The 24,349-nt window shown below is 41.9% G+C and overlaps 2 protein-coding genes across 2 annotated transcripts in view; both read right to left on the bottom strand.

The window, feature by feature from the left end:
* The window catches only part of LOC106097181 (alpha-2-macroglobulin-like), a 38,501-nt gene extending 14,381 nt beyond the window's left edge, over nucleotides 1-24,120 (bottom strand). Inside the window, exons 1-23 of the mRNA XM_025904893.1 lie at nucleotides 24,054-24,120; nucleotides 23,634-23,715; nucleotides 23,374-23,554; nucleotides 23,122-23,275; nucleotides 21,114-21,166; nucleotides 20,988-21,008; nucleotides 20,273-20,438; nucleotides 20,113-20,197; nucleotides 19,864-20,014; nucleotides 12,533-12,650; nucleotides 12,330-12,439; nucleotides 12,075-12,242; nucleotides 11,612-11,839; nucleotides 4,616-4,679; nucleotides 4,376-4,521; nucleotides 3,820-3,969; nucleotides 2,938-3,081; nucleotides 2,732-2,831; nucleotides 2,501-2,636; nucleotides 1,871-2,096; nucleotides 1,302-1,428; nucleotides 229-350; nucleotides 80-131 (exon numbers count right to left, since the gene is read on the bottom strand). Coding sequence (XP_025760678.1) covers nucleotides 80-131; nucleotides 229-350; nucleotides 1,302-1,428; nucleotides 1,871-2,096; nucleotides 2,501-2,636; nucleotides 2,732-2,831; nucleotides 2,938-3,081; nucleotides 3,820-3,969; nucleotides 4,376-4,521; nucleotides 4,616-4,679; nucleotides 11,612-11,839; nucleotides 12,075-12,242; nucleotides 12,330-12,439; nucleotides 12,533-12,650; nucleotides 19,864-20,014; nucleotides 20,113-20,197; nucleotides 20,273-20,438; nucleotides 20,988-21,008; nucleotides 21,114-21,166; nucleotides 23,122-23,275; nucleotides 23,374-23,554; nucleotides 23,634-23,713 — 2,782 coding nt within the window. The 5' untranslated portion in view covers nucleotides 23,714-23,715; nucleotides 24,054-24,120. The remainder of the gene's footprint in view (nucleotides 1-79; nucleotides 132-228; nucleotides 351-1,301; nucleotides 1,429-1,870; nucleotides 2,097-2,500; nucleotides 2,637-2,731; nucleotides 2,832-2,937; nucleotides 3,082-3,819; nucleotides 3,970-4,375; nucleotides 4,522-4,615; nucleotides 4,680-11,611; nucleotides 11,840-12,074; nucleotides 12,243-12,329; nucleotides 12,440-12,532; nucleotides 12,651-19,863; nucleotides 20,015-20,112; nucleotides 20,198-20,272; nucleotides 20,439-20,987; nucleotides 21,009-21,113; nucleotides 21,167-23,121; nucleotides 23,276-23,373; nucleotides 23,555-23,633; nucleotides 23,716-24,053) is intronic.
* On the bottom strand, nucleotides 15,984-18,244 carry LOC109201501 (uncharacterized). Its single transcript, XM_019357207.2, has 2 exons — nucleotides 16,269-18,244; nucleotides 15,984-16,154 (listed from the first exon to the last, which is right to left on the bottom strand). The coding sequence occupies exon 1, from the start codon at nucleotides 18,000-18,002 to the stop codon at nucleotides 16,605-16,607; it is 1,398 nt and encodes a 465-aa protein (XP_019212752.1). The 5' UTR covers nucleotides 18,003-18,244; the 3' UTR covers nucleotides 15,984-16,154; nucleotides 16,269-16,604.
* Nucleotides 24,121-24,349: the final 229 nt, after the last annotated feature.

Below are 24,349 nucleotides of genomic sequence, written 5' to 3' on the forward strand. Positions count from 1 at the left end.
CAATGCACTCCACTGCTTATTTAGGTCATTTGTTTATTTACATTATTTAACTGGTGTTGCTGATGGACATCACACTGACCTTTTGGACAAAGAAGCCAGTTGTACGTCTTTGTCATCTCAGTTCCCTCAGCCTGAGGAAGAGGACGTGCAAAATTATCTTTAAAATGAGGAACAATTGAAATTTTATGAGTAAAAATGTTTTTCTGGTCTTGTATTTATGGTACTGACCTTCACTATGAGAGATTTGGTGACCACGTCGATGCGACCTCTGTCTGGCACGCTCACAACCTCATTATCACATGACACATGGGACGCTACGGCCTCAGCAGACACAGTCACATTCACAGCCCCTAAAAACAGCAGCACAGGTCACCTTCTTTATCTCTCCATTAAAATAAAGGTTACTGAGGTTATTTTACAGATTTTGTAGAAACTAGAAGGAAATGTGTTGGGACAAAAGGAGACAGTTAACTGTGATCACACTAGATCTAAATCTAGATCTCTAGATTTAATGTTGGTTCTAAATCGAAGGTAAGATAAATTATAATTGGAAATTTTACTGCATCAGGCATGAAAAACATGAGCTGAAAAAAAAAAAACAGTCCAAAATGATGTCAGGGTTGCTGCTGAGTCCTGTTGGAGGCCAAAGTACTGCAAATCATAAGGTCTAATTAAGATTAAGAAGAAATCATTTGCATGGCAATGCAACTGCAAACAGTCTGTTCTAATGATTCTGTCCAAGGGAAGCATGCATAATGTAAATAACTGATGAGAATTGAAAGGAAGGTTTCAAAATGACTTATAATTGGCTAAGACAGCTGCATTAAGTAAAGCATGAGGATGGAGGCAGCTGCTACCCTCAGACTGGAGGTATAGAAGTTCTGCCCCACTCCCTACAACCCCCACGTTTAGCCTTCCAAACACAGGGGTTATATTCTTGGTTTACCTCGATTTGCAGCTGGATTTGACTGTCTACATGTCCTAGCTCTACGCTGCACACTCACTGTTGTCTAATGCACATACAGCATTCTAAATTCCATGAATAAAGTTTATTGGGTCTCAGATTCACTCATTTTATTATGATAACTTATATTACAACAGTATTTCTCACATAGTGTTTTTATAATTTCTCTTTAATGTTTTAATCTCCATTTATTCTATTTAGCCATCTTATGTGGATTCTTTTTTCTTAAAGCTGCTTTTAAGTCACTTCCTGCCTTCTGGGTCTTGCACTTGGGTCGTACTCAGTCTGCCACACAGCGGTTTCCTGGCAGTGTGGAGGACCAAAGTCTGATTCTCACCTAAGGCTGTTGGGATCATGGTCCACCTGAGGGTCTTGCGCTCGTTGGCACACAAACAGGACGTGTATAGATCACCAGAGAGAGGCGTGAGGGTGTAATCTGAGGACGGCCCAGGAGTGACAGTAACCTGTACGAGGAACACAGACATTATATTTTAAACTAGCTCAACAATCTCATGGCTACATTTAAAGCTGAGTTCAAATGTGAACACATTTTTAAGCATCTAAACGAATGCACAAGTCTGAGGTTATGAACTCATGATCAAAGTAGACCTTCATTTGACTTGGATACTTTAATCACTCCCTTCCTAATCGTTTCCCTCCATCTGTTTTCTTACAGCTTTCACACTAAACTCTGTTCTACAAGGTGCATGAGCGCACAAAGAAAGCTAGAGGAGGGTTGGTTCAAGAACGGCCTGCATCCTGCATGGTTATATTGCCAAAGAAAAAAATATTTTCTATTGTATTTTAATAACTATGATATAATTGTTGCTTAGACAGTAATGTTTTCAGTATGGTTTTCCTTGGCTATGAACAGAAATGTATTTAAACTCTTTAATCATTCATTACCATGATGCAGCTGGTCAGGTAGTTAAAGACAGTCGCCTTCAGTTCAAAGTGCTCCCCCCGGATGATGGAGTAGGGCATGGTGAGTTCAAGGAAGAAAGGTTGGAAGACTTTCATTTCTTTACGAGGAGCCAAACCAAAACCCTGAGAGGACAAACAGAAAGCCTCCGTCTCCCAGGTGGTGATGGTGTCTGGGACAGTCAGGGACACGCCCCTTTTTCCATCATCTCTGAAGTAGCAGATACACACAAACATATTCTGTAACATAATCAAACATGTCCATATGTGTGTAAGCGACCTGTATGATAGTAAAGTTACTATGACCTAAGAACATCCTGCAGTGTGAACTTCTTGTATATGTTACATTCTTGAACCTTGACAAAGTGAAAGAGCTCCACGTTACTGATGACAGTGAAATAATATATCCCACCAAAACAAAGCACCACTTTAAACATGACTAAACATGCTTAAGAAAAAACTCACAATTATTTTATTTTCATGTTATTCACGTGTGCAAAGGAGACAGCAGAAAGTTCACATACCCTCTAGGTTTCTAAATGTACTCGTATATACTTAGTGTTTGTTTGTTTTTTTATTTGACATGCATCAGATCTCTTCACAGCAGATACTTACCCAACTTCCACCAGATCCCAAATCCAAGTCTCAGGGAAGAAAGAGCGAACTGTCTCTAATGGCGCAGCTTCAGGAGGAAGATGCCCAGCAGATCCCAGACCACGATCAGAAAAATATCTAACCTCTGGAGCCATATCTAAAAAAACAGGGAAAATAATTACCTGTTTTCTTCTTGGTAAAAACAAAGAAAATTTGTATCAAAAACACAACGCAAACAAGCAAATGATTCACCATAGTAGACACGAGGGCCATCATGGTAGACTTTTCCTTTGAACTGGAGGCATGAAGGCAATCGAATAAGCAAGTTTGTTGCCATCTTCAGTCCAACTTTCTAGATATTTCAGCAGCACACAAAGATCAGCAAAAACTGGTGCAACAATAAAAACTATTGCATTTACATTATGTTTGACTGACTCACAGGTATACATGTATTTTACCTGGAAAACTGCATAGGCGTCATTTTGCTCTTGACTGGGGTACGGCAAAACATATCTTTTTGGTCTCACATTAAGGCATTCTGTAGCATCTTCAACCTCATATGGGATACCTGAGGATTTCTTGAGTGGGAGCAAGTCAAATATCTGAAAAGAAAAGTACAGTTCAGCAAAACCTCCAAACATTTTTAGTCCTATGAAGTTTTGACTGATCTATCATGATCAATGTCCCATTTGGTCCATATATTTGTTAAACTCTTAAATGAAGTACTGGTGTAAATACTAGAACCGATTAGGTTCAACTGAAATGCTAGATTACCTAAGAAGGGTTCTTAAAAAATGAATAAATAAAAATGATCAAGTTAGCAGTAAGCCTCCACAGATGTGACATGTTGTAGTTGAGAAATCTGTTTAAAAAACAACTTACAGAAGTTGTACAATTTCTCTATAAACTGTTTGTTCTTTGTGACTTATATGGCTACAGTAAGTGTTCTCCATTTGAAGCTGTCTCTGTAGCTCCTTTACCTCCTTTAAGTCTCACTTTTTCCTGGTTTTGCTATATGTTTAACATCAACAAACACTAATGTATTTGAGCAGTTTTAATGTAAAGTTGAAGTCTTTTCAATAAAGTAGACACTGACTAGCAGGTGACACACTTACAAAACTGCCATCACAGACACATGCATTTGTAACCTTGTATTTTTTATACTAGTTTGCTTTAAGACAAACTCAGCATTGAACTGTTTAAAACAGTTGAATGTACGCCTGCCCAAAGAGTACTTATCAGTACCAGAGCGAAGGTGTGAGCTGTTGGTAACTTGTGACACTACGGGCTCTGGAAATAAGGGATGTGTCCATCTCACTGGTGTTAATATCAGCAGTTACCTTATCTGCATCCAGAGTCTTCCCAGGCTCCTTGATGAGAACGCTCTTGTCGATGGCGCTCACACCACACAGAGAACGTGGCAGGGCCGTCACCTGCATGTTGGTCTCTTCACCTGGGACGGCTGAAGACGGTGAAAACTCCACTGACACCTGACACACACAAAACACCCGTAGATGTTTAGTGACTGTGATAACTCCCCACTCACTGCTGGCTAAATGTGCTGCTTCACTGTGGTGAGTGACAAATCATGAGTCCCATGAGATGGCTGTACACTACATTGGACACTGTATGAACACTGTGTCAGTGTTAGATAGGTAGGACTTGCATCATCATTGAAAAAGGTGCTTGCATAAATGGGAGTGAGCAGGTCATGAGGTCATATAAAGAAGCACTTTGAGTCTTCAGGTAGAGTAGAAACAGCTGTGCAACAACCAGTCCATTTACCGATGCTAGAAATCCTCAGGTGATTTAGCCAACTGAATTTGACTTTGATTTGAACACCAGAGCATAACTGCAGACACCAAACACACAGCACACCCCTAGAATTACACTCACCTTGTTGCTGAAGCATTTGTCAGTAGAGAAGTCAGCACTGTGGGCAATTACATCCTCACTTGGCAGGACGGCATAAGCCACAACCTGGAACTCTGGAGCCATCTCAGGAGACACTCTGACTTTAAAGGACACCTGGCCCTCAGTCACTGAAACACAGGTCCAAACATACATCCACAGATCAACAAAACAGGTCGAAGTCAATGCTTGGCTGTGGCATTTGTGGAAATATGGGAATTTTACCCGATCTGTCTTGCACTTCAACCTGTTTTTGTCCTTGCATGGTGACAGCTCCTCTGGACAACACCTGGAAGACAGACATCATTTAAAAACAAGAATGAACTAGCACTGATATCTGTGGACATCACTACCAGTGAAAAGTTTTGACACCTTTTAATTCAATGTGTTTTTTAATTTGCTTTTTAATTTGTTTTTTTATGGCTTTGCTTTGGCTATTTCATGTAACTGATAAAAACTAGTTTTCACAGCTGTCGACACTTGCTTCTCTAATTTAAAGAGCTATCCAAAAACACTCAGAGATTTCATACAGTGTGAGAATGATGACAAGCAAGCAGACCGAGGGTATCAGTTAACTTATCCAAGGGGCATGACTTTCAGAAACTTTGGTCTTATTTTTATTTGGGGTGAGAGAATGCTGTGTTAACCAGTCTTTAACATCATGCAGACAGTTAAGCAAAGGCTGCAGTGGGACAGAGACATCCAGATTCAAGGGGAAGCAAATTTGGATGCCATCAGCATAACAATGAAAGGGAATGTTGTATTTCCTAAATATAGGAATAAAAATAAAAAAGGCAGCGTGTATGAGAACAGAGCTGGACCCCAAACAGAGCCTTGTGGCACACCACAACACACAGGGGCAGAGGAAGAGGGGCATTGCCCAATAGCAACAGAACATGAGCTCTCTGACAGGTATGATTTAAACCATGATAAAACTGAGCCTTTAAGACCAACAACATGTTTGAGTCTCCATAAGAGAATGTTGTGATCAACTGTGTCAAAGGCAGCAGTCAGATCTAAAAGAACTAAAACAACAGAACAACCTGAGTCTACAGTTAAAAGAAGATCATTAAAAACTCGTAAAAGTGCAGTCTCAGGACGAGATTTAAAACCAGACTGGAATGCTTCACAAATGCCACAAACATCTAAAAAGCTCTGACGTTGCTTGAAAACAACTTTTTCCAAATTTTTGGACATAAAATATGTTATGTTTACATACACTGCTAAGATGGTGAAGGGTTGCTTTACAGGGGGACTGAATATGAACATATACTTAGTTACCAGTAGGGGGCTCTGTGACTGATAGATATAGAAGGAGAGAGGAAGAAGAAAGTGTTGTGGTATGTACTGAATGGCTAACTACTGCTGAATACACGTTCCATTATAAACTAAGCTCCGTCTCCGTTCTTCTGTCAAATACACCACAAATTGGCGACGAGGATGAGTGCATCAGTTCCGAGTCCACCATCTTTTCTTTCACATGTGGGTGAGCCGCCGATTCCATTTACTACATGGTGGAAAATATTCGACAATTACATGCTAGTAATCAATGCCACGGGAGACGCATGGCCGGATGCCAGGAAACGCGCTGTTTTGCTACACTGCTTGGGCCCAGAGGGACAGCAGTTATTCTACACGTTACCGGAGCAAGGTGATACATATGCTGACACCATGAGCGCACTGGAGAAGCACTTTGTGCCGAAAGTGAATGTCGTGGCGTGCCGTCATACATTCAGACAGCGTATTCAATGAGCGGATGAGACTGTTTCTCAGTATGTGGTGGCTCTGAGATCGTTAGCTTCATCTTGTAACTTTGGACAAATGGAAAGTGAAATGATATGAGATCAGTTAATCTTCAACGCTCATCTCAGCGCTGTGAAAGACAAACTGTTACTGGAGGACGATCTCACACTGGATAAGGCTCTAACTATTGCAGGCCAGGTGGAAGCAGCAGTCAAAAACGCTACTCTACTCTCCACACCCGGCTCGTTTCCGACCACGCCAGTTCAGACAGTCGACGCGGCAAATTCTCACTCTCACCAGAAGAGGGGACCTCGCCCTGCTAAAGGCTGCACTCCAGACCAGCGCAAACGGGGAGGTTCAAAGCAGCAGCAGCGGAAGTGCTTCAGGTGTGGTTCTCACAAGCACTTAGCTAATGATAAAAACTGTCCGGCTGCTTCTTCAAAATGCAACAACTGTGGGAAAAAGGGACATTTTGCCAAGGTATGTAAGTCGTCAGTCAGTGAAGTGAGAGAAGTAGTGGTTCCAGAGTTGGCAGTACTGTGCGTGCAAGATGCTACAATGATGGCAGCTATTCAAGATAAGCTTACCTGCACTGTCGACATTGAAACTGTACAAGGTGGTTCTCAGACGGTAGAGCTGATAGTAGACACTGGAGCTTCTGTGTCTATTCTGCCAGAAACTATCTACAGACAGTATTTTGCAGACTGTTCACTGGTGCGACCTAAAGTCAAACTAGTTACTTATGCTAAAGATGAGTTAGCTGTGATGGGTTGTCTGCCTGCATCAGTTGCACTACATGCACAGAATGAAAAAGTTCCTGCTTCCTTCTACATTGTCAAAGCTGGTTCCCCGCTATTAGGCCTTGACCTCATTAGAGCACTGAACGTCTGCATCGTCGGAGGCAAAGTGGACCGCATTCAGGATGAAACTGCGGATGAGCCTGATTCTACTAACCGGAAGTCTGCTGTATACAATGTTGATCCTATTCCACCAGCCCAACTTGGATGTGTTAAAGGGTTCATCCATAAAGTACAGGTAAATAACAATGTACAGCCTGTACGTCAAAAGCTGAGACGCCTGCCATTAAGTGTACGTACAGAGGTATCAGCGGAACTCTCTCGCTTACTCAAAGCTGGCATAATTGAAAGGATTGATGCAGCTGAGTGGGTGAGTCCTCTGGTCGTGGCCCAGAAGCGCAAAAGGGAGTTGAGACTGTGTGTTGACCTTCGTGAACCCAATAAAAGTATCATTGCAGACTGCCATCCTCTTCCTCATATGGAGGATCTGTTTTCTGAGTTGGCGGGTGCCACTCACTACAGCCAGATTGACCTGAGCTCAGCATACCACCAATTACCTTTGCATCCGGAGACCCGCAAGCTGACTGCTTTCATCACTCATCAGGAACTGTTCCAGTTCACACGTGTTCCATTTGGCCTAGCATCAGCACCGTCGCTTTCCAGAAAATGATGCAAACGGTCCTGAAAGATCTGCCTGGTGTTCGCAACTACTTGGATGACATCATCGTCTATGGAACATCAAAGGAGGTGCATGATACACGCCTGCAAGCTGTTCTCCAACGTCTCAGAGACGTCGGCCTGCAGATTAACACTGGGAAAAGTTCCTTCTGCCAGTCACGCATTACATTCCTGGGCCATGTAATCTCAAAGGAAGGCCTACGTCCAAGCCAACATCACCTTACTGCTATTGCTGGGGCTCCTGCTCCAAAGGATATGGCTGCATTGCGCTCGTTCCTGGGTTTGTCATCCTGGTTCAGTACATTTATTCCAGATTATGCTACACTGGTGGAGCCACTGCGACAGTTGCTGAAAACAGACATGAAGGTTGAACTCCAGTGGAATGAGGCAGCACATGAGAGCTTCAGTAACCTGAAAGAACTCCTTCTGAAAAGTCCTGCACTTGCCATCTATGACCCTGACTTAGCTGCTTTTATCACCACAGACGCATCAGACTACGGGCTAGGAGCTGTGTTGACACAGTTGCAGCCAGATCAAGTGGAGCGGATTGTGGCGTTCGCCTCCTGAACTCTGTCTCCTGCAGAAAGGAAGTACTCCACCACAGAAAAGGAGGTGTTAGCCTGTGTCTGGGCAGTGGAAAGATGGCGTACATATGTATGGGCCCGCAGATTCACGCTTCGTACTGATCACCAAGCTCTTACTACCCTTCTCAGCACCAAAGGTATGAACAGAGCGGGCATGAGAATCGCACGATGGTCTGCAAGGTTGATGTGTTTTCAGTACGTGTGCAGTACAGTCCTGGTGTTCAGAATGTCATGGCAGACTGCCTCTCATGGGTTCCCCTGACGTACTCCAGCACTGACATCGATGCTGAAAAAGACCTTCTCCTGGAGATAGCTGAAGTTTCTCCTCTTTTGACAGCAACACTGTTGTCGGATTTTAAAGCTGAATGTGAGGACTGCCCTGACTTTTCTCTGCTACGACAGGTTATCCGCTCAGGCTGGCCTAAGGTGTAAAAGTCTCTCCCAGCTGAGATGCAGCCGTATTTCCTGGTGCGACATGAACTGGCTGTGGAATCACCGTTGTTTTTCCGGGGGACACGTCCGGTGGTCCCAAGGTCCCTGCGAGAAAAGGTGATATGCCTCGCACACGAAGGTCACCAGGGCATAGTTCGCACAAAGCAGCGGCTCAGAGAGCTTTACTGGTGGCCATTCATGGATACTCAAGTCCATGCGATTCTGTCATCATGCTCAGTCTGTCAAGCGTGTGACAAAACGGCCAAAACTGTTCCTGCTCCCCTACAGTCGGTTCAGTTTCCAGATGGTCCTTTTCAGCATGTGGCCGTTGACATTGTTGGACCTTTTGACCGTGGGCCACAGGACTGCAGGTTTGCTATCACACAGGTCGATTACTTCAGCAAATGGCCAGAAGTAGCCCTTGCTTCATCAGCTACTACAGACACTGTTATTAGGTTCTTGTCTTCAGTCTTTGCACGGGAGGGAAACCCTTGTGAGCCTACGACAGATAATGGACCACAATTCACTTCATCTGCCTTTGCTGATTTCCTGAAGGAAAGGGGCATCAAGCACATTAGAACAAGTGTGTACCACCCTCAAGCGAACGGGTGTGTTGAAAGATTTAACAGAGTACTGAAGGACTGTGTTCAAGCTGCACAGGTGTCCCAGAAGCCGTGGAAGCCCGCCGTAACGGAGATGCTACAGAATTACCGCGCTACAGCTCATGCAACAACTGGAGCTGCTCCGTTTCAGCTTCTCAGAGGGAGACCAATGAGAACAAAGCTGAATGTCCTGCCATTTCCCAAAGACACAGGACAGTATGACCAAATCAGTGCAAGAGTCTTTCACCAGCAGCGCAGGAGTAAACGCTACACTGATGGTAAGAGGGGGGCAAAACCTCCCCAGCTTGTGACAGGGTCCGGATACGTAAGCCTTTCCGAGTGGGGAAGGGAGAGAGACAGTTCACTGATCCACTGTCAGTGCAGCAACAGACGGGACTGAGCACCTTCATCTGAGTGATGGAAAGAGATGGAATGCAGCTCTCACTCTGCCGAGCAGAGAATGCTGAGCCGTTGCAGGCTAGTAAAGAGGCTGAAAACAACACAAGAGAAAGTCCTAAAAGACATTCTGTTCCTAACAGACTGAGACAGTTACCAGCTTGGACCAAGGATTATGTAATGAAATAAGTTTAAAAAAAATGGGAAAATAACAACGTTGAGTTGTTGGATCGTAATGTTAAGTTCTATACAGCTTGTTCGGAGGCCAAGTATAATAGATGATTGATTTACTATGATTTATTTTGTGAAGTTTTTCGTGACTTAAAGTTGTTAAGTTACTACAGTAACCTTAACTGTACAAGTATTCATTATAAAGAACAATTTAGGCACCATGACAAGATGGGTATTTTAAGTTCACAGGTATAGTTCAAACACCCAGAAGGTTCAGCAAGCAGTATTAAAAATGCTGTCTGGTTGCAAAATCTACTACTGATAATGTTATGTGCAAATAGTAATGTTACCATACTAAGTTAATACTGAGGTAGTAGAATTCTGTGAGAATGAGGAGAGATGTTATGTTTACATACACTGCTAAGATGGTGAAGGGTTGCTTTACAGGGGGACTGAATATGAACATATACTCAGTTACCAGTAGGGGGCTCTGTGACTGATAGATATAGAAGGAGAGAGGAAGAAGAAAGTGTTGTGGTATGTACTGAATGGCTAACTACTGCTGAATACACGTTCCATTATAAAATAAGCTCCGTCTCCGTTCTTCTGTCGAATACACCACAAAAGAGAGTTTAGAAACTGGCCTGAAGTTAGAAAGAACATTAGGACCAAGATTTCTCTTCTTAATAATGCCTCTGATGTCTTTTATGTTGTGAGATTTGAAGATTCATGTGCTGAGGTGTTCTTTCTGTTCTCAAACCGATCTCCCTTTAGGGGCTCAGTCTGGGTGGGTCTTTTTTCTCCTCGTCTTTCCTCGTGTATTGTGTATTTCCATTGTTCTAATTCTTCTGACCTGTCGTCCCCATGTGATGTTTGTGCAATGTAAGCGTGACAGGTTGAAGAACTACTGCATATAAAACTGTTCAGTTAATACTAATTCATATCAGTTGATATAAGAACAAAAATAATGTAAATATGGTAAGAAAATGTTTAAGAGGTTATATTATAATATTAATGGTTATATTAATGGCTTTATGTTACTTAAGAGAACTGCAATCTATACATCACTGATTGGCTAGTAAGCTTTTTCTGGGATGGATTAGTAGTTTCTCTATTCTCCAGTAGGGGGCCTTCGCATGTTCTCCTAACTGCAATAAACGACTGCGTGAGAGACGCAAGTCATAATCACTCTCGTGATTCTTTTCCCCCTGGTTTCAGGGGTGTAACATATGTCTGGCTGGAAGGGTAAGATGGCGCTGGACTGCTGGCAGCCTTTAACCCAATTTCCTTCTGGATCAATAAAGTTCATCAATCAATCAGTCAAGAGTGCAGGGGGAACACAGGAAAAGCATAATAACTATAATGAGGGCTAGAATACAAACAACTTTAACTGAGAGCAGAACCCAGATGACTAAAACTAAGAAGGCCTAAGAATTTAAATACTTAGCAGAAAGAGAACACTGAGGATATCATGAACAAAGGACTAAACACTGAGGCTAATTACTAAGCTGACAGAAAATGATAAGGGACAAAACAAAGGAACCAGACACGAAGCCTGTGAAACCAGCTTCCACTTTGGATTCAGGAGACAGACACTATTTCTACTTTTAAGATTAGTCTTCAAATGTCCTTTTTGCTAAAGCATATAGTTTGGGCTGGATCAGTATTTATGCTGAAATAGATCGAGGCTGCTGGATTCTCATGATGAACTGAGAGTGTCTTCTTCAGTCATGATGGGTTTTACAACAGTAGGTTTTTAGCAAACACACAAAAAGTCTGGTCATGTTCAACTTTGTAGTAAACCCAGAGATAACTCACCAGATAAATGACATCCACAGACCCTGGAGACTCTCCCACTATAGTGTAGTTTACTGATATGTCTTCTTCTGCATCACAGGGCACTGCTTTATCGTTCGTCTGTACCTCTAGAGAGCTGATTGTTTTAATATCAGGAGAAGACGGCTGGGACATGGATAATATGTGAAATCCCCTGTCATAGTATGCAGTTCTATATCCTGAGTAGCCCACTGTTGGTGTCAGGCTTGCCTAGTTGTTGATAAGAAACAAAAATGTAAAAAACTTGATCTAAAAATAACATTGGACAATGAGGCTTTATAAGCAAGGCAAAGGTGGAGGAAGATGAGTCATAAACTGTTTCAGGATTGCAGCTTATTACTGTGGGAGGTATTTGGACATTTGCAGCCTATCAGAAACCAATTGTGGCTTCAGGCTGCTGTGATGGCTGCATTAAATTACACATTGTTTCAGTGTGTCAGCTCACATGGAGTTGGATATCCTGGTCAAAGTTATCAGTGCTGAAAGAAAATGAGGCCACACCGTTGCTGTCAGTTGTCAGATTTTGTAGTGAGCGTGGTTGCCACATTTCTCCCGTGAACAGGTAGACCGGTGCGTCACAAACTGGTGTATTATTGTGGTACACTGCTCTGACCTGTTGAAACACACAATGCTCTATCAATGGAAAATACAAATAACATAAATGTGACAAACTGAGCTGAAAACAACATGTTAGGCTTACTTTTCCTTCCACATTAGATCCCTGTTCCCAAACCTTGGGCATGTTAATGAAAGACACTTTTCCAAGGACATAAGAAATCGTAACTCTCTTCTCTTGAGGGTGTGAAATACCTGAATGTAAAAACTTTCATGTTACAATCCTGTGAATGCCTTTTTGGTTAAATACACATTGATGTGTCATTTTAAAGAAATAAAAAACCTTACCTGTTCCCTCTTCTTCCACTTTGGCCCTGATATCCAGAACATCTTGAAGCACCTTTTGGTCAACTTTAGTAAAAATTGACATGTTGAAGGAAAACGTTGCACAGCCAGTCTTGTCTGCCTGGAAAGAACAATAAAGAAAGAAAATGACTGCTGTGTGCGATACAATCTTACTAGAATAAACCAAAATTAGAATCGAATCTCATTCACAATTGAATCTATAAAATATATTAAATGTTCAAACTATGAGATTTTACAGAGTCATGAAAAATATGAGCTCATTTTGAATTTGACGAAAGCAATATGGTTCAAAAATGTAGGGTGGGGGGACAAAAGTCTGGAGGGGTCAGTGTTACTAAACTAACACAGCTGAAGGAACATTTTGCAGCTGATTATGTTACCTGGCAACAGGCCTCTGTTCATAGAGAGGCAGAGTTTCTCAGAAATACAGATGGGCGGAGGTTTACAAATCTGCAAAAGACCGTGTCCACAAATTGTAGAACAATAACAGAATAATTTCATTCATGTAAAATGATCAAGACGGGGAATATCTCATCATCTGCAGCGCATAATGTCATCAAAACGAGCAAAGGATAAGGCTGAAATCCACTATCAGATGGCTGCAGTCTCCAGGCCCTCAGGCAGCAATGCATGAAAAACTGTCGTCATTCTGCCACTCAGATCACTGCATGGCCTCAGGAACACTTTCACAAATCAATATCTGCACACAAAGTTCACCGTGCCACCCACAAACGCAGGTTAAAGCTCCATCGCGCAGAAGAAGTCAAATGTGAATGCGAAGTGGAAACGCTGCATTCTTTTCTGGGCAAAAGCTCATTTAAAACGACAAAAACTGCTCTGTGCTCAGATGATTCAAAATCTGAAATTCTTTTTGGAAAACACAGACGCTGTATCCTCCACAACATCCCAAACATCCTTTGGACCTGGGCCTGTAGAGCAGTATGATGGTATCACCTCACAAAACCACTGTATCATTTAAATTTCCCAGCAGTATCTCATTTACATCCTCAAAATCTCAGTACTACTATATATACATTATACAGTACTGTGAAAAAATCTTCACCCACTACCTTTTTGTGTGTTTGTTTGTTGGCTTCCAACTAGCTAAACTTTCTTGGGATTTTTTAAAATGGGCTTGAGCAGTTTGTGTTGAGACTTTGGCAGCTTTTACAGTCATTTCCAGTTCAGTCCCCATACCTGATCATTTTTAGAGAACTTTTTTTTTTCATTCCTTTATTTGGATCAGGCACTTGATGTTGACCTATGAACCATCAAAGCACAACAAGGACACCTGCCTCAAGGGATTATTGTTTCTACACATAACAGACAACTTAGCAAAGAACCAGTTTGAACTTTATCCTATTGTCGAGCAGCCTGTTGCAAAAACACATCTTTTACTCCCATTTTCTTCTTTGAATCTAAAACAAAGGCCAACAACAGCAGGGCTTGAACTCATGAAAGCTTGCCTGAGAGAGTTCAGGCTGCATTTCCATTTGTGTTTGCATGTTTCAGTAAACCACTGTAGCTATTTCCCATGTACCTGCAACATATAAACAAACTAGGGGTGGCTCAATATCTTTGCACTGTATTATGATGCCATAATGTGGCCTGGAAACTACTAAAATACTATGTTTATAACACAATCAGACAAAACAACACTGTACTGTACCAGTAACAGTGTTGGGGAGTAACGGAATACATGCCATTCCGTCAAGTTAAAGCTTAAAAAGGTGGTTTTCAGAATACAGTTACTTTGTTGAAATAAATGGATTACACAGCGGTCTTTTCCTGTTTCATATGTTAAGTTTTGCTCTCTCTATTTTTGGTAATTCCACGCCGGTAGAAACCCAAACAAAACACGCATTAAGAGGCTCTAATGCCTGGGTCTCAATCTCGCGGCCAATGTCACCCCTACTTACAGCTGTGAGTGAAGAAATATTTTTTAAAATTCTTATTCAAAAATCTATTTTATGTGAAGGCAATAGGCAGAGTGTTACAGGCATAGCCCTGAGGAATGTAGCCTCATGGGCAGTGTATTCTGTGGGGAGAATGGACTGCTATACCCGTTTATGTGTCTGTGAAAATGAGGGAGGGAGAAAAAGGGGAGAGCCGAAAAGTACGAGTTGTTACCGACCAGAAACAGCAGATGGAAGCATGTAAATATAATAATAACCACTGCAGCCAAGAAGAGTGCCTGACGAGCCCAGCTGTAAGTAAGCTACAGTGACTTCTCCACATTTTGTCACATTACAGCCACAAACATGAATCAATTTTATTGGAATTCCAGGTGAAAGACCAATACAAAGTGGTGTACACGTGAGAAGTGGAACGAAAATTATACATGATTCCAAACATTTTTTACAAATAAATAACTGAAAAGTGGGGTGTGCGTAATTATTCAGCCCCCTGAGTCAATACTTTGTAGAACAACATTTTGCTGCAATTACAGCTGCCAGTCTTTTAGGGTATGTCTCTACCAGCTTTGCACATCTACAGACTGAAATCTTTGCCCATTCTTCTTTGCAAAACAGCTCCAGCTCAGTCAGATTAGATGGACAGCGTTTGTGAACAGCAGTTTTCAGATCTTGCCACAGATTCTCGATTGGATTTAGATCTGGACTTTGACTGGGCCATTCTAACACATGGATATGTTTTGTTTGAAACCATTCCATTGTTGCCCTGGCTTTATGTTTAGGGTCGTTGTCCTGCTGGAAGGTGAACCTCTGCCCCAGTCTCAAGTCTTTTGCAGCCTCCAAGAGGTTTTCTTCCAAGATTGCCCTGTATTTGGCTCCATCCATCTTCCCATCAACTCTGACCAGCTTCCCTGTCCCTGCTGAAGAGAAGCACCCCCAGAGCATGATGCTGCCACCACCATATTTGACAGTGGGGATGGTGTGTTCAGAGTGATGTGCAGTGTTAGTTTTCCGCCACACATAGCGTTTTGCATTTTGGCCAAAAAGTTCCATTTTGGTCTCATCTGACCAGAGCACCTTCTTCCACATGTTTGCTGTGTCCCCCACATGGCTTGTGGCAAACTGCAAACGGGACTTCTTATGGTTTTCTGTTAACAATGGCTTTCTTCTTGCCACTCTTCCATAAAGGCCAACTTTGTGCAGTGCGCGACTAATAGTTGTCCTATGGACAGATTCCCCTATGGACAGATTCTCAGGTGGGGACAGATTCCCCCACCTGAGATCTCTGCAGCTCGTCCAGAGTCACCATGGGCCTTTTGGCTGCATTTCTGATCAGCGCTCTCCTTGTTCGGCCTGTGAGTTTAGGTGGACGGCCTTGTCTTGGTAGGTTTACAGTTGTGCCATACTCCTTCCATTTCTGAATGATGGCTTGAACAGTGCTCCGTGGGATGTTCAAGGCTTGGGAAATCTTTTTGTAGCCTAAGCCTGCTTTAAATTTCTCAATATCTTTATCCCTGACCTGTCTGGTGTGTTCTTTGGACTTCATGGTGCTGTTGCTCCCAATATTCTCTTACACAACCTCTGAGGCCTTCTTCTTCTTCTTTGTGTTTAACGGCGGTTGGCAACCAATGTAAAGGAGCATTACCGCCTCCTACTGTTCCGGAGTATGGGTCAGACAGTGAGCTTACAATCTGTATCCAAATCAATCAAACAAACAAACAAACAAACAAACAAACACAAAAAAAAACACCTTACACTCTTTCATAAACACCTATAGCCTTCAAAAACCCCACCAATTCCCTCACCTGTGCCCTACTACCCTCCAACACACTCTTCAGATTAAATTCCCCAATTCCCCGCTCCTTCAATCTAGTCTGCAGAACTTTCCTCTCCACATCATAACCCTTGCACCGCAGTATTACATGCTCTACCGTCTCCTCCTCCTCCTGGCACACTCCACAAAGCCCCGTCTCATGTTTTCCTATCATCTGTAGTGTTTTATTTAATGCACAATGTCCCAGTCTAAGCCTGGTAATGACCACCTTTTCTCTCCTATTACCCCTATACAACCTACACCCTGCCACCTCCTTCTTAAAATGATACAAGTGCCTGCCCTTACTCCCTGAATCCCACCGCTCCTGCTACTCCTGAACAACCTGCCTCCAAACAATACCTTTTGCTTCAGATCCGCTGCTTTTAATTTCCATCTCAGTCCTATGTTTAGCCAACGCTCCTTTTGCCAACCTATCCACCTTTTCATTTCCACTGATTCCTACATGAGCTGGCACCCAAAGAAAGTGAACATTGCCACCACAACACCTTATTCTGCTTATAGTCTCCAGAATAGTAAACAGCATACCCTGCCTTGTCTTCGAACAAAATGATTGTAGACTTGAAAGAACAGCTGCTGAGTCAGAACATACTACCACCTGCCTGAGTTTTGAACACTCTATCCATTTCAATGCTACCAAAATTGCTACCATTTCAACCGTGTACACTGCCAGTCCATCCGAAGTGCGTCTGTTTATTTCAATATTTTTTGACGGAACTGCTATTCCAAACCCTGTAATTCCAGTATCTGGACTTTTAGCACCATCCGTGAACACATGAATACATCCAGGGTATTCATTCAAGCTGTGAAAATGAAATGCTGAAACAAGATCGACTCTTCCTTTCAATTTCCTCTTCAGATCCAGCAAGTACCAGTCCACAGGAGGGGTCTCCAATAACCATGGAGGAACCACAGGGAACACTACTGCAGGACAGATTTTAAGTTCATACACATGACACTCCTTAGCCCACTGATTCCCTACCTTTCCAAAATGATCCTTCTGACTTCTTCCATACTCCCAGCACTCCAAACGTACCTCCTTTGTAGGATGTGCGTCACCATGCCCACCAAGATGAACCCAGTAATTCACTGATACTTGCTTCCTCCTAAGATCCAGGGGCATTTCTCCCATCTCCACCTGTAGGGAACTGACTGGAGACGTTTTAAAAGCTCCACAGCACACTCTAAGGGCTTCCGATTGCAGAACATCCAAACGTCTCAACACAGAACGAGCTGCTGAACCATATGCCACACACCCATAATCGAAGACAGATCTAATTAATGCCTGGTAAAGTCTTTTCAAAGCAGAAGAGCTTGCTCCCCAACCCCTCCCAGCTACACACCTCATAACATTAACAACTTTTTTACATTTGGTTTCAATCCGGTCAATATGCTCCCTCCATGTCAGTCTTGAATCAAACACAACACCTAAGTACTTAAAAGAGCTCACTTTCCCAATTACCTTGTCATACAGTTTCAGTTGCAAAGTCTCACTCACTGTTCTTTTGGTAAAGAACATCATTTTTGTTTTTTCCACCGAAAACCTGAATCCCCAGTCAAATCCCCACTCAACCACCATATTTACAGCCTCCTGAACCTTGCCCACTAGGTGCTCAATATTTCTTCCTTTTTTCCATAACACACCATCATCAGCGAACAAAGACCTCCCAATACCCTCAGGAACATCAGAAAAAACATCATTGATCATTATAACAAAAAGCAGGGGACTAATCGCACTGCCCTGTGGCGTCCCATTCTCAACCGTGCACTGACTAGAAATTGTAGACCCAATTCGCACTACCAGATAAAAAATCTTGGATCCAAGTGAATGTCCTGCCACCAATACCCAACTTATGCAACTTCGTGGCTCAAGAGTTGGGAGTTCGCCTTGTAATCGGAAGGTTGCTGGTTCGAGCCCCGGCTTGGACAGTCTCGGTCGTTGTGTCCTTGGGCAAGACACTTCACCCGTTGCCTACTGGTGGTGGTCAGAGGGCCCGGTGGCGCCAGTGTCTGGCAGCCTCGCCTCTGTCAGTGCGCCCCAGGGTGGCTGTGGCTACAACATAGCTTGCCATCACCAGTGTGTGAATGGGTGGATGACTGGATGTGTAAAGCACTTTGGGGTCCTTAGGGACTATTAAAGCGCTATATAAATACAGGCCATTTACCAACTTGATTAAAAGCCCATCCCTCCACAACATATCATATGCCTTTTCTATGTCAAAAAACACTGCCAAAACAGACTCTTTATTGGCCTGCGCTTTCCTAACAACATTCTCAAGTCTAATAATAGCATCAGTTGTGTTCCGAGCTGTCCTGAAACCACTTTGGTAATTGGCTAAAGCCCCTTTTCTTTCCAGTTCAAAGGACAGTCTTGCCATTATCATACATTCCATTAACGTGCACACATTTGATGTAAGAGCGATTGGTCTGTAACTAGGTTTAGATGGATCCTTCCCGGGAACCTCTGAGGCCGTCACAGAGCAGCTGTATTTGTACTGACATTAGATTACACACAGGTGCACTCTATTTAGTCATTAGCACTCATCAGGCATGTCTATGGGCAACTGACTGCACTCAGACCAAAGGGGGCTGAATAATTACACACACCCCACTTTGCAGTTATTTATTTGTAAGAAATGTTTGGAATCATGTATGATTTTCGTTCCACTTCACACGTGTACACCACTTTGTATTAGTCTTTCACGTGGAATTCCAATAAAATTGATTCATGTTTGTGGCTGTTATGTCACAAAATGTGGGAAAGTTCAAGGGGGCCGAATACTTTTGCAAGCCACTGTATTGAGACTCGACTGTACTCTGTGTTCGTGTTTTCCTCCGAAACAATAATTTCCGTTGGAGCAGCCTTTCAACGCCTCTCTCTGTCTCTCGCAAGCAAAGTTGACCCAGACAACAAAGTAAAGCTGGTTTTCAGCTACGAGCCCGACATGAACCCGACGTATTAGCCAGAGGTCCCTTTACTACTGTTCGGAGTCGCTGACCTGTTTTATATACACGCGCAATAGTTTTCTATATGAGATCGCTGCAAAAAGTGCAGCCTTACCTAATGTCCACCTACTGTTACTCGTTTATATTAAGATTTAAAAATCTAGTTGGTATTGGTATGGCGAGTAGCCTTCAGTAATAGTAATAAAACACACAAAAATAGTTCATTTATGTAGTAGTGAAAAGAATGATAATATATTAAGTAATCCAAAGTATTCAGGATACGTTACTCTCATTGAGTAACGTAACGGAATACGTTACAAAATACATTTTGGGGCATGTATTCTGTAATCTGTAGTGGAATACACTTTAAAAGTAACCTTCCCAACACTGAGCAGTAACTCAGTAAATCAGTCTAAATTGTTCAAACTTTAAACAGAAGCTGAATCTTTGGATATGTGTATATTCATTCAGCTTGTTTAGGTGTCGCAGTCTGATCAGAGTATTTTTGAAGTTCTTAGATCTTAGAGCAGGCAACCTGCATGCTGTAATGCTAATGCAGTGGCCTAAATGTACCCAAAGTATCAGGGAAAAAAGGTTAGAGAGAAATAAAACCATAACTGTACCTGCTTTGTCTCTGTGTGGCAGGGTGCACTTATCTGCAATAGGGCCAAATCATCCTCACTGTGCACCGATACACCATGGAAAAAGTAGCTATCAATAGGTCTGCACACATTGACTGTAATACGTCCTGGTACAGGCTGTCCGTACGTGTACCTGTTTAAAGAAAAATACATAAACATTGTGAGTCATTTGCTCTCCAAACTCCAGATTTTCAACAACACATAATTTGTCCTGAAAGAACTTTTCCTTACTTTGCACACACTTCAGCTTCAATGTCTTCCTGCCCAATACTCACTTCTTCAGATGTATTTACTGTCACATCAAATTTGGGTAAAACTGGGGAAAAATATGAATGTCAGCATTTTCACTCCATTACAACAAAGAATTTAAAAATAAATAAGACTGACTTACCATACTTTTCCACTTTAAAATTGTGAGATATTTTTGTCTCACCCATTGACACAATGATCTGGTACGGTCCCTCACGGGCCTCAGTGTCCAAGGAGTAAGAAAGCTGCAGTATTCTGCTATTGGATGTTTCATTTAGCCACTGTCCAATCCTGTTACTATTTGGATCCTGTTAAATCAAATGACAGTGACAGCTAATACACAGGTGTAAATACAGTACCAACTAGATTCTTTATTTTCTTTTTCAACAACATTAGAGCTAAAACTGGACAATATAAATTTAGAGGGACTTAAAAATGACCTGTCTTCATTTGTAGCCAGCTTTGTCCCCTTCTAGATGTGAAGCACTTGTTTATAAATGTTTAAAAATTAAGAGATATAAAGAAACCTAAGCTGTAATGACAGGGAAGCTGTGGCTGTGTTTGTGGAGTCATTAAATCAAAATTATTATTTTGATTTAATCACTGTCATTTTATTTTTACATGTGGGGCATCAAGTGACAGAACAGGCCCCTGCACGGTGTGTATTACATACATGCAACCCAATTTGTCCAATTTTTAAACCTTGCACTGTCAGTAACTTGGAGTAATACTGCAGAAGCAGTGTGTATGCAAGCAGTGAGCAGGGAACCTTCAAGTCTGTCTGACTGCATGTGTTCAGTGTTGTGTTGATGCATTTACAAGAGAAGTAAAAGCCTTTTCTGGAGACGCCCTCTTACCTGAAGTTCAATGACATCATACTGAAAGAAAAAGGAAGAAAGACAGGTGGAGTTAAGAAACTGTTGTGTAAATCACTGCATCCAAATTCCAAACAGCATTATTAATAATACTGTTCAAAAACTCACCAGCTGATTGGCAGGTCGCATTTTATTATCCATCGTAACGACTCTGAAATTCACTTTGAGAAAAATTGAGAGGTTACCTCTGTTTCTCTCTTTATACTTTAAAACAAAGTCACTGCTACTTATCAAAAACAGATCTGACTGGTCACCCTACACAGCAAGCCAAGACAGATCTCAGATAATGGACTAACATGTATAAGACATATACGTATATCTAATTTATTGAAATTGAACTGATATTGCTAATTTATATTTTAATTAATGACACATTTAATTCATTATTTAATTATGTGCTTAATACATTTGGGCACCCGAGGCCCTCCATATTCTTCCCTCACGATTTTTTTGTACTTTGAATTCCAAAGCCATGTTCAAACATATTTATTTTATTATGAAGTTTTAAAAATTAAAACCGTTAAACTGTCACATAAAAAGAATTTGACTCAGACATGATTCATTTTTTGCTATCTGTCCCCGTTTACAAAGTTAAGCTGAATTACTGTCTAATTCTCCATCACAGCAACAGGTCTCAAAATGGAAAATATAATATGGCCTTTGGGGAAAGTTGTGCATTCTGAGTATTCTGCATGTTTTATTTCGCATCACTGTGTAATAACTGCATACCATTCGTTGTCAGTAGCTGTCTTTTGCAACGTGAAGTTCTTCATTAGTGTGAGCTCAAATATGAAACTTGTGGGATTTTTTTTTCCTTTTATAGATTTTTAAAACACCATATTTTTCGGACCATAAGGCGCACTGACGATGAACGGGTCTGAAACGGGTCTGTTTTCATACATAAGGTGTACTGGATTATAGGGCGCATTAAACGCCTTATAATTTTTGCTATGTAACTTTGCACTGTCCACTTTCTGCTGTAACGAAACAAATTTCTGACGTGTGGGACTAATAAAGGTTATCTTATCGTATAATAATGACTAACCTGGTATTGTGGATGGATTATCTCGGTTGTTCTCCTGACTGAGGTTTGGTCCATTTAAAGCATCTTTCCATGCGATTGCATTCTTCAAAAACCATTGGGAACTTTTATCGAGTGGAAAAAAGTTAGCGTTCATCCTCCAGCTTCACTGTGTTTATGTTATGCTAACATAGCAGTGTCGCTAGCGATCACATAGCACATCATTATATACCAGCTAGCCCAACTTCAGTAACCCTACCTACTAACATCACTGCTGATTAGTTTTCTGTCTTCATTTATTTTTGGAAGTGATAGCAGAGCTGTACATTTTATTTTTATCCAGAAATCTCTCAGTCAGAACATGCTATATCATGTTTAGGTAGCTAGCAAAACCAGCGAGCTAACTTCCTGCTAACTTCTAACTCTGTTAAATTTAATAAATTCTATTTTCATGGATGACTGGATGTTAAACTTAATTGTTACACCTGGTAAAGCAGCAACACTGATCATTTTATTAAGAGGAAAGAATTTAGACAGTTTTTAACTCTCAGTGATGCCGCAGTGTTCGTTTGACTTTAGGACCTGAAGCAGATGGCGTTTAGGACCCAGATTACGCCGAGTCCGTGAGGCTTCTGACTCTTGTAGCCGTAATGCTCCGACAATCCATCAAGCGGTGCGGCTTCGTACCTTACCAAAGTCGTACTAAAACATTTTTTGACAGATTTTTGAGTGCTGTGTACCATCTGTCCGAGGTCAGTAACACAACCAGAATTCATACATAAGGCCCACTGTTGATTTTTGAGAAAAATAAAGGATTTTACGTGCGCCTTATAATCCGGAAAATACGGTAGTTATGTTCAAAGATGGAGTCGGGATTCAAAGTGCGAACAAACATCTCGATCGATCGACCGTATTAAATATCTTGAAAAACATTTGCTATATGAAGCAAACATTTCACATCAATCACTGTATGTGTGTCCAAATTTTGGACCATAAAACTTTTTATACAAATTGGAGATGGTGGAGCAGCTGGCTCGTGATGATTTGATAGGGGATGAACTACATGTTATATATAACTTAACAACACATTGTCACCTTTTTGTCCAGGAAGGTAGATGGGTTTGTCTGTTTGGATGAATGTGAAGGGATCATACGCTTGGATCATCACTTTTGTGACTTGTTTGGAGTAAAATGTGTCTCCTCGTACCTCCACCTGAAAAATTTGCACCTCCTTTTGTACCAAAGGAGCCTGAAACAGTGGGATATTGTAGATAGTCGTTAAAGCCAATAATGCTTACAATAAAAACTAACAAACACACTTTGTGTGTGAAAGTGCTGGTTGCGGACCTTAAACTGAACACAGGTTTGAAATTCTTCATTTGACGTATGTGTGAATAAGGTCGTGTTCTTCTCTCGGGACTTCAAAGTGACAGTCATGACCAGAGTCCCACTGGGCTGTCGGAGAGTTGCACAGAATTTGGCCTCAGCTCCAGCTTCAATAACTGCAGGAATGGCCACCAGGTACTGGCTGCATACAGCATCGCACATACAGCAGTTACTGCAGTGAACAACTCACACAGACAAAAACACGCTGAAGACAAACTCACGGTTCAGCCACCGCTTGATCCACATGCATCCAGCTCAGAAGGACACACAGAGTGCAGCTCAGGATCCAGAGACGGTCCATGACTGGTTGTGACAATCCTCAGTGTCACCTTCTGCTAAATATCGGCTGATCGTCCCCACCCACATACACTGTAACAGCCACGTGTTTGAAACGCACTCATGTACTCTGATCTCCACAAAGTCAATCACTTACACATTTACAAAATCCCAATCCTGCTTTCACCACTGAACACTAAACTATAGACAACACTAAAGTTTGTCATTCAGTGTAAAACATTACAGTAACATACAGTGCTCCGAGGTGATGTTTCTAAATCAGCTCCAAGTTTAATTTGGCTGTTACAAAAAGTTATTTCTGTTTCGAATGTGCCTGTTTTACTTAATAATGTGCATTTTCTTACCGTCAGTGGTGGGCTATCCCACTGTAGTGTGTAACTACTGATATTCTCTAAAATCACTGGGAGTTACAGTAAGTGTAGCCACCAACACCAACCGTGACCTTTACCCAGCGTGGGATGTCTGACTGCCATGTTTGTGACGTTATTTCTCGGGAAAGACTAAACAAACGTTTGTGTAGTGATAACAGGCTCAAACACAACTGATGGATTCATCAGTGATGTCACAGACTGCTATATTTGCTTAAAAGACGAATATAACAATGTTTCTGTCCGAATTAAAAATGAAACATGTTAAACAG

The sequence above is a fragment of the Oreochromis niloticus genome, unplaced genomic scaffold (genome assembly GCF_001858045.2).
Source record: "Oreochromis niloticus isolate F11D_XX unplaced genomic scaffold, O_niloticus_UMD_NMBU tig00007510_pilon, whole genome shotgun sequence".
NCBI lineage: Eukaryota > Metazoa > Chordata > Actinopteri > Cichliformes > Cichlidae > Oreochromis > Oreochromis niloticus.

What these genes read in the sequence shown, in the direction of transcription:
- LOC109201501 (XM_019357207.2), bottom strand. Translation starts at nt 18,002, where the DNA reads ATGATCAATGATGTTTTTTCTGATGTTCCTGAGGGTATTGGGAGGTCT.